General features: G+C 49.8%; 1 protein-coding gene across 2 annotated transcripts in view; it reads left to right on the plus strand.

Annotated features, from left to right (window-relative positions):
* ADAMTS3 (ADAM metallopeptidase with thrombospondin type 1 motif 3) overlaps positions 1–9,014 on the plus strand; it is a 61,074-nt gene extending 52,060 nt beyond the window's left edge. For both annotated transcript variants that reach the window (XM_069012377.1, XM_069012376.1), the window contains exons 14-22: positions 602–735; positions 1,170–1,293; positions 2,907–2,987; positions 3,690–3,853; positions 3,994–4,159; positions 4,584–4,716; positions 5,182–5,389; positions 5,510–5,627; positions 7,463–9,014. In XM_069012377.1, coding sequence (XP_068868478.1) covers positions 602–735; positions 1,170–1,293; positions 2,907–2,987; positions 3,690–3,853; positions 3,994–4,159; positions 4,584–4,716; positions 5,182–5,389; positions 5,510–5,627; positions 7,463–8,031 — 1,697 coding nt within the window. In that variant the 3' untranslated portion in view covers positions 8,032–9,014. The remainder of the gene's footprint in view (positions 1–601; positions 736–1,169; positions 1,294–2,906; positions 2,988–3,689; positions 3,854–3,993; positions 4,160–4,583; positions 4,717–5,181; positions 5,390–5,509; positions 5,628–7,462) is intronic.
* The last annotated feature ends 351 nt before the right edge of the window (positions 9,015–9,365 follow it).

Raw genomic sequence — 9,365 nt, forward strand, 5'->3', positions numbered from 1 at the left:
TAAATTAGCACTTTATATCTAAAAATAAGCAGACTTCCCCAGAATCCCTGATTTTAACCTGCATTTTCCCTACTCTGAGCCAAATTTGCCCTTTTTGCTACCGAAGTCCCAATTTTCCCTTGAACATGCCCCTTTATCCCTAAAATTGACACTTTTGCTCCAAAGTTGCAGAATTATGTCTCAAAATCACAAGTCTTGCTCTCATTTCTCCATTTTCATCCAAAATCCCCCATTTCCCCCCAAGCCACCCAGTTTATCCCTAAAATTCACCATTATGACTTCACATTGCTTGTTCATCCCAAAAATGGATACTTTTTGCCCAAAAATGCCACATTATATCTCAAAAACACCAGTTTTGCCCTAAATTCCTGTGTTTCTGCCCAGCCTTCCCCTTTTTCCCCTAAACTGCCCATTTCCCCAAAAAATTCCCCACAATCCACATGTTCCTTCCCAAACCACCCCATTCCACTGCACTGCCCCCATCCTCAGCCCCAAACCTGGCTGTCCTTTCTCACTCCTTGCTCCGTCGGTGAGATAGTTGTTGGGAACACACCCAGATCACTGTCCTCCATGCAGTCCTTTCTTTTCCCTGTCTCCACAGCTCCCAAGAGATGTCACCTGTACTGCCGGTCCAGAGAAACGGGGGATGTGGCTCACATGAAGCAGCCAGTGCACGATGGGACTCGCTGCTCCTACAAGGATCCCTACAGTATCTGTGTCCGTGGGGAATGCGTGGTGAGTGGCAGCTTGTCCAGGGACACTCCGGGGACAACTCATGGGAGCAGCTCACGGGCAGAGAGAGACTTTGCAGATGTCTCTAAATTCCATATTTGCAGCATTGTATTCCTCTAATTCCTTGAGATTTAAATTCAATTAGAGAACAGCACAGACCCATTTCATGGAAATGTTCCGCTTCTCTTCCACTGAGTGTTTCTTATCATGGAATCCCAGACTGTTTTGGGCTGAAAGGGACCTTAAAGATCATCATTTCCAACCCCCTGCCGTGACCTTCCACTGTCCCAGGTTGCTCCACGCCCTTTCCAACCTGGCCTTGGACACTTCCAGGGATGGGGCAGCTACAGCTTCCCTGGGCAACCTGTGTCAGGGCCTCAGCACCCTAATAGGAAAGAATTCCCTCCTAATATCCAATCTTGCCCTTTTTTCTGCAGAAAGTGGGCTGTGACAAGGAAATTGGCTCCAGCAAGGCTGAGGACCAGTGCGGGGTCTGCGGCGGGGACAACTCCCACTGCCGGACGGTGAAGGGGACCTATACCCGCACTCCCAAAAAGCTTGGTAGGAATAACGTCTGCCTACAACTGGTTGGAGCTCCTGTTGGCTCAGGGATTTTTGTCACACTCACAGACACGGGATAATGCCATAACTGTTCAAGCCTTGGGAATAATGGGTGTAACACCATCCCTTGAGGCCCATCTCTGAGCCTGTTCACGCAGGCTGCTGTCCATCGGCCCCTGATTGTGGATGGATATGGAAGTGATGGAGGTGTTCAGGGAATGCTGATAGTTTTTCCCTGGCCTGGGTCATGTGGTCATTAAAAAGGCTGATTGACCTCTTTCTACAGGGAAACATGTAAGCAAGAGGTGCCAAAAAGAATTCAAGTTTCTAGAAAACAGTTTCTGCAAGTATCCAACTTAAAATCCTGCCTGAATTATCCAGCTTCCATGGACTGGTCGTCTTGCCCAGATGTGTCCAAATCCACTGTAAATGTATTTGTTTATGGTGCAATTTATATTTTTTGCTTGTAAAGAGCATCTGGGTGACACCCAATCAGTGGAATGACCGGACTCGGCTCTCAGGACACTAATTCCAGGTGTTCTGTTTAAGGGAAGACCAGGGGAGCCTTTCCCTTACCCAGAGGAGCTCACACTGTTTCCCTTTCTGGGACAAAGGAGGCTAAAAACATTCTGGGTAAGTGCTACTGCTTGCAGGGAGAGAGGCATCCATGGGAATGGCAGTTCCCATCTTCCTGTAGACATGGACAGGTAATGCCAAACCAGGCAAAAACTTGATGTTCCATGTGCTCTAAAGGCGATGGAGGAAAAGATTGGAAATGCTGTTGAGCACAGGCATTGCTCAGCCAGGACTATGATTTTCCCTATTTCCAGCTCTTCTGTTCCTTCACTTGGATTTTCTCAGGATCTGTGTATGTCAGGGGCAGGATGGACTGCCAGTACATCCAGTAGTCCCAGAATCCAGTGATTTTGCATAATTAAATCTGCAGTTGCTAAAAAGAAAATAACAGGAATATGAAAATCCCATGCACTCAGAGAACTTATGGTGCTCTTGATTAAATCTTGATCTATAAGTACCTGTGACCAATCCTTAGAAGGGATTCTGGTCTTCCTAATGGCAGTGCTTCCTTAATTTTACACTAATTACCTGTGATTTGCACTGGTAAATAACTGAAATTGAAACTAAGAATACTTTTCTTTGGGAACAACTTTTTACTTTCACTTTAGACATGACCATCTGACAAGGCAGTCAGTAAATTCCAATCCAACAACCTGGCTGAGGACTGATTTGGGAAAATCATGAAGAAGACTTGGGCTTGTGTCCTCGTGGGCTGAATAACACAGGAAACATCTTTTTGCCTAAATTTTTGGTAGATCCTGCTTGGAGCAGCACGGCTGTAAATATTAAACTGATCCCAGCTGGGAAATGACACATCGATCTGTAACTAGTGTCTCTTCTCTCCCTGGAAAAGCCCAGGGAGGGCCTGTCCCACATGTTACAAACCGATTGGCTCCATGTCTCCCAGCCCTGCTCATCAGTTGCTGCTGGATGCCCTCTCCTGCAAGCAGAGCTGGGCCGTGCCCTGCACTCCTGATCATGGCTGTTCCTTTCTCTTTTCCTCCCTGCTGCCTCCACTGACCCTGCACGTGCCAAAGGGTACCTTAAGATGTTTGATATCCCTCCCGGGGCTCGACATGTGTTTATCCAAGAAGACGAGGCCTCTCCTCACTTTCTTGGTAAGTGTTTCTCTGCTCAAGTTTGGTATGAGGCTTGAGAAGAAGCACGGGGTACTCATGCCCGAGAGCCTGAGGGATGAGAGAATCCACTGACAGGGTTGGGTAAATGGGGGCTTTCCAAATTGCATGGTCAGGGCTTAATCCTGCAGTCCTACAGCTCAGCAAACAAATGTCTGCTCATTTGAATTCTCCAAAATATTAAACTGACCCCAATTTGTATGTTTACTAACCAAAGATTGTGATGACTCACATGAAATTGGGCACTGCCAGGGTGAATCAAATTTAGTATCTTTTAATTATTCCTGTGGTGCATTGCAAAAGGCTGTATGGAAATAAAAATGAGAGTCCATCTTTTAATGGGTGTTGGAACTGGTCCCTTCCAGTCCAAACCATTCTGTGATTCCAATCTTTAATGAATTGGCTTCTAATGGAAGCATCATCATCATCATCTTAATCCCCCCTGTACCTGGCTGTTGAGGTGTGCTGTGGAAGCCCAAACCCAGGCAGTTCCACAGGGCTCTGATTCCTCAGCTCTTCACTTACAGATTTTAGCATCTGGGACACACCTCTGTGCACAGAGGAAAGTCAAATGTGATGAAAATCTGTTATTTTCATAATCTGATGGAAATACCCCTCCCCGTGCCACCCCAATTGCTGCCAGTGTGGGGGAGGCACGACAGGCTCTGCTCTCACTCCTCCCAGCAATCAAGAACCAGGCTACAGGACACTATATCCTGAATGGGAAAGGGGAGGAGGCCAGATCCCGATCCTTCATCGATCTGGGCGTGCAGTGGGAGTACAGCATCGAGGATGATACAGAAACGCTGCACACGGATGGGCCCCTGCACGATGCCGTGGTGGTGCTGGTGGGTGACGTGTTGAGCTCTGGGAACATGGGGCTTGGCCTTGGGGGGCGCCTTAAGGACCATCCCAGAGCCAGACCGTGGTGTCTGTGCTTTGCAGAGGAATCAACAACAGTGCTGGGTTTATGTTTGCTTATTCATAGATCATTCCTCGGGAGAACGACACCAGATCCAGCCTGACTTACAGATACATCATCCACGAGGATTCAGTGCCGACCATCCACAGCAACAACGTGCTGAGGGAGGACACAGACACCTTTGAGTGGGCCTTGAAGAGCTGGTCCCAGTGCTCCAAACCCTGCGGTGGAGGTGAGCAGGGGAATGAGGCACCTGTAACAAGAGACAAATTACCAAAAAACTGGGGGAAGGGAATGATTTAGAATTCTTGGTTTCCCTTTTGTAACAGTGGTTTGTTACTTTAGGGCTCAAGCTTTTAAAATACCTGAAGTGCATGATTGTTCCCAGGTGTCACACCTCCAATCTAGGAAGAAAAAGGCTTCTTCAGGTGTTTAAATTCAGAGCCCAAGCCACTTTGGATGCCCAAACTCGGACGCTGATGCTCCTGAGCATTCCCTTGTACTCATGGTCTGTCCATGGCTCTTAAGCAAAGAATGGGGAATGCAAATACCAAAATACTTGTCCTGTAAACCCATTTAATAGGCCAGAAAACCCTATTTAAACAAACATTCTAACAAGGACCTGATTCTCCTGATTTCTCTGACATGTTTCCCAGGGTTCCAGTACACCAAGTATGGGTGCCGTAGGAAGAGTGACAACAAGATGGTTCATCGAAGCTTCTGCGAAGGCAGCAAAAAACCAAAGCCCATCCGTAGGATGTGCAACCTGCAGGAGTGCACAGAGCCCCTGTGAGTGTGGCTGGGCACAGAGAGCAGGGATTGCTCCTTGGGACAGGGTGGCCCCAGCCAGATTGAGTGGGATGAATTAGATGGGATGCTGACAGCTTTCCAGCCTGCAGTTCCTGAATATGGAGGGAGGTTTTCTACCTGTGTAAGCATGGACAATGATCTGATTGGGCGGTTGTAGTATATATATATATATATATATATATATATATATATATATAAAAAATATGTATATATAAAAAAAAATATATATATATATATAAAATCATGGAATCTATATATATATCATGGATATATATAATCATGGAATGGATTGAGTTGGAAGGGACCTTAAAGCTCATCTCATTCCAACCCTCTGCCATGGGAAGGGAGTCCTTCCACTAGATGAGCATTCTCCAGGAATGAGGCAGCCACAGCAGGACAAAAAGGTTAACAGTTGATGGTGTCTGACTCCATTTCCCTTCCCAGCTGGGCAGCAGATGAGTGGGAACACTGCACCAAAACCTGTGGGAATTCTGGCTACCAGCTCCGCACGGTGCGCTGCATCCAGCCTCTTCCAGACGGCACCAACCGCTCCGTCCATGCCAAGTTCTGCAGCGGGGATCGCCCCGAGAGCCGGCGGTCCTGCAACCGGGTGCCGTGCCCAGCGCCGTGGAAAGCCGGGTCCTGGTCCCAGGTGGGCAGCAGCGGGTGGGGGCAGCACCGGCCTGTCCCAAAAACCATGGCTGGGACATGGGAATTTCTGCCAAGTGCTATGGCACAGGATGCCCTGATCTGTGCCCTCTGTGTCCAACAGTGCTCGGTGACTTGCGGGGAGGGGACGGAGAGCCGGCAGGTCCTGTGCCGCGCTGGGGACCGGTGCGAGGGGGAACGGCCGGAGTCCGTGAGGGCCTGTAAACGCACTCCCTGTGATGGTAAGAGAACGGCTGGAATGGCTGCAGTGGGGGGAATAATTCCTCCCTGGAGAGCACCGTGGTGGCAGAGGGGTCACACACAGAGTCCGGCTTTTCTCCTGTGTTCAGTCCCGCAATCTCTGGATGTCACAGCTCCCCACGCCGGGCTCTGTCCTGTAAAGCAGGGCTTAACCACATTGGCCCAAGTTGTGTTGGCACAGACTGGGGCCAGAGGTGAAGGTCAATCCAAAGCAAATCCTGCTTGACCTCTAAATCCCAGGGTAAGTTCTGTAAGCTGCCAAGTGAGGGAGTAGAAACACATAAACATGGAACCAAGAGCATTAACGAGGTTCCTGGGAATCCATTACATTGTTTTCATAGAATTTTTAACAGGTTTTGAAGCTTTTTATGGCAACAATGCATTTCTTCCTTTGGATTATTCACCCTGTAGGATGTGGGGTTTGGGGTTTTAACTCCCTCATGGTGGCCCTGATGCTGCTCAGGAGCTGGTAGGAAAAACAGAGTCAAGAGTTCCTTGGCAGGCAGAGGTGTTTTCCCCCAGGCTAGACAGGTGGGATCTGCTTTGGCTTCTGTCTTCTGGCAGGGAAAGAATGTTTTTAGTTGATTTAGATTCCAATAGCCTCATCTCCCAGCAATTCCTGGGGAGCTCATCTGCTCTCCCACCCCTCCTGCTCTCAGCTCCCACCCAGCCAGTGCCAACTGTGTGGAGAAGAGTCTATCCCACCAGTAGCAGCAGCAGAACACAATCACACCCTGGAAAGGGAATGGGGGACTGGCTTGTGCAGAATTCACCTGAAGAGAGCAAAAAGCGATCACATGAGTAAAAGGCTCCTTATGAAACCTGCTGGAAGTAGAGAAGCACAACCCAAATCTCCACACTGTGGGTGGAGTCGTGGGATCTAAACCAGCACAAACGGATACCCCAAAATGAACCACGAGAGAATGGGACCAAGTAAGGGTCACCGTCACAATGGAAAGGCAAAAGGAATTGTACCTATAGCCCAGAATTCCATGCTGAATTCCTGCTGGAATAGCCTCACAGTGCCTTATGGAGTGTGGATATTCACATGCTGAGCCACCCCTTTAACACCAGGTTTGTTAGGAACCAGCAAGGGTTCTGAGGAAGCTCGGCAGGATCAGGACAAGGACAGGTTTATATTCCATAGAATTTGCTATTTATAACCCTTGTCCCCCAGCCCCACTGATGTCCCTGTGGGGGATTTTACTGAGTTCTTGAAACTGAGCTTGTTTTCACCCACTCTGAGGTCAGGCTCCAGTTTATATTTTAAAGCAGGAGAAGGTGGTGGCCAGATGCGCTTCTGGCCCATGGTGAAGCAGCCCCTGTGCCCAGGTGAGGACAGCTCTCCCTGCAGAAAGCTGATTTTGTTTCAAAACTTCCAGAGGAGCCTCTGGAAGTTCTTTTTCCTGAGGAAAGGGATGCTCATCCCTGCCTTCAGGGCACCTCAGGTGTGACCCACTGTTCAAGCTTTCCATCACTTCTGCAGTTCCAGTTGGTCCCTGAAAAACTCCAAACTGAATCCCAACAAAACTTCATCCAACTCTGACCTTTTATTTTGAGGCATCTCCAAGGGCTATTGCTTGGGGTTTAATTTCTGTGAGGGAAGATTGCCTTGGCTTTAACGCTGCTGATGGATGATGTCCTCAGGATGGAAGGGAAGGGATTCGGGGTGGGTAGGACATAGCCACTGTGTGTGTGCGAGCTCTGGGAGGTCAGCACTGGGAATTGCTGTCTGTGCTCCTCCAAAAACACAATGTGCCAACATTTCCCAAGTGCCCATCAGTGGGTTCCCATCCCCAGGATGTTTGTTTTGCAGATGAGCCCTGCATGGGAGACAAATCCATCTTCTGCCAGATGGAAGTGCTGGCCCGATACTGCTCCATCCCTGGCTACCACAAGCTGTGCTGTGAGTCTTGCAGCCGGCGAAGCAGCAACTTCCCACCACCTGGAGGGGCTGGGACTGAGGGGGATGCAGCACTGGATCCGGGCAACTTGCCGAGGGCTCTGACAGTGCCCACGCCTGTGGTGCCCGCCCAGGCTCAGCTCCTGCCCAGGAGCAGTTCTCCAGGCCGGCTACCTTTTGAAGCACAGCAAGCTGAGCAGCACATCCTGCCATCCAGCCCCGAGCCCAAAGGTGCCAGCATTCCACACTGGAGAGCTCCTCTGGCTGGGAAGACTTCAGAGCTTTTGGCTTTCCTGCACCAGTCCACTGCCAACAGCAGCAGCCTCAGCTCTGGTAGTGCCCCAGCACTGGCCGCAGCTCTGCCTCTGGTGCCAGCTGAGAACGCGGCAGTGGGGGTTCCTGCGCCAGCCAGGACCTCTGGGAAGGATGAGGAGCGCATTGGAAAGCGATGGCCTCCAAGGGCCGCCCCTGTGGAACGATGAATGAGAAGGCTTGTGCAGGACAGCCATGGAATGGGGCTGTTTGGCACTCGTGTGTGACTCCCTGACCTCTGGACACTGCGGAGTGTGCTGCGTGCCATGGGCAGGGCACTGCAGGGCACTGCAGGGCACAGGTCATCCCCTGTAAATACAAAGGACAAGAAGTGCTGGTTCACTTTCTGGTGCTCCTGGCCTCCTCCTGCCCCACATTCCCTGGGACACACAGAGGAAACACCAAAGGAATATTCCTGGCAGTGAGTGGGAGTCGCCGAGGGCTCCATCCAGCTCTGGGCCCAAAAGTTAGCCCTAGCCTCAGCTCCCCATGTGGTTTTGGGCTCTAAACACCCCCATTGTAGGAAATGCCCCACTACAGGCAGGACCAGACATGGACACTCAGTGAAACACTTGCCACAGACCGAATGATCCCTCAGGACTCGTTCCTCCCTGGAAACAGACGTTGCACAAGCATCATTGCAGCTGTTGGGTAAATGCAGAAAATTGGCATTATTGTAAGAATTTTGTGCTGTCTCACAGCTGTTTACCTGTGTTGTTCCATTGCCAGGTGCCAGCCATTGAGTTCTGCCCTATGAGCATTCCCAGGGCTGGTCTTTAAAGCAGCATTAGCATAAAAAGTGGACTTCTATTTGCATAGGAATTTTAATTGCTGCCTCTAGGAAAGGGTTGGGGCTGTTTTGGGTATCATCAACGTGATGCTTTGTGCAGACCCTGTAGGTACTGCAAGTGCTGTCCTGGTCCCAGTCCAAGCGGGTTCTGGTTCCCAGCTGCTCCCTGTCCGTGCCGAAGCAGCCTCCCACAGGCAGAACAGGCGCCGACAAGACTCCAAACTGAGGATTTTTCTCCCGACAGGAAGCATGGATTTCAAGGCGTGAGAGAGATTTCTGTTTCTGGCGTGGATCAACTCCAAACGTCCCCGCCCACGGCGCATCCGACTGCAATAATTAATTTATGTCCATCCCCACCTTGTCCCAGCCCAGCCGGCCGTGCTCCCCCCGGCGCGTCGCTGTGAGTGAGAACTGCAGATATTTATTAAAAGTGGGTTTCTTGTCAGTGTTTTATGTACTAAATATTTATGCTGAGGGCAGGTGACTCTTCCTTTTGCCAAGATCAGATCAGGAGATGGAATTAGATGCTATGTCATGTGGATAGAATGGAAATTGAAGCTGCTAAACTGCTGTAGAGAAATTGTTGGTCTTATTCTTTTAAAAAAGGTTTTTTATCACAGGCCTCTCTCATTTCTCAGTTGTCATCAAAGTTTCACGTGCAATTGCTGCTCTCTTGTGAAAGGTGCCCAGGATGGAGCCATTTAAAGCTGTGAG

This window comes from Aphelocoma coerulescens, chromosome 4 (genome assembly GCF_041296385.1).
Source record: "Aphelocoma coerulescens isolate FSJ_1873_10779 chromosome 4, UR_Acoe_1.0, whole genome shotgun sequence".
NCBI classification, from domain to species: Eukaryota; Metazoa; Chordata; class Aves; order Passeriformes; family Corvidae; genus Aphelocoma; species Aphelocoma coerulescens.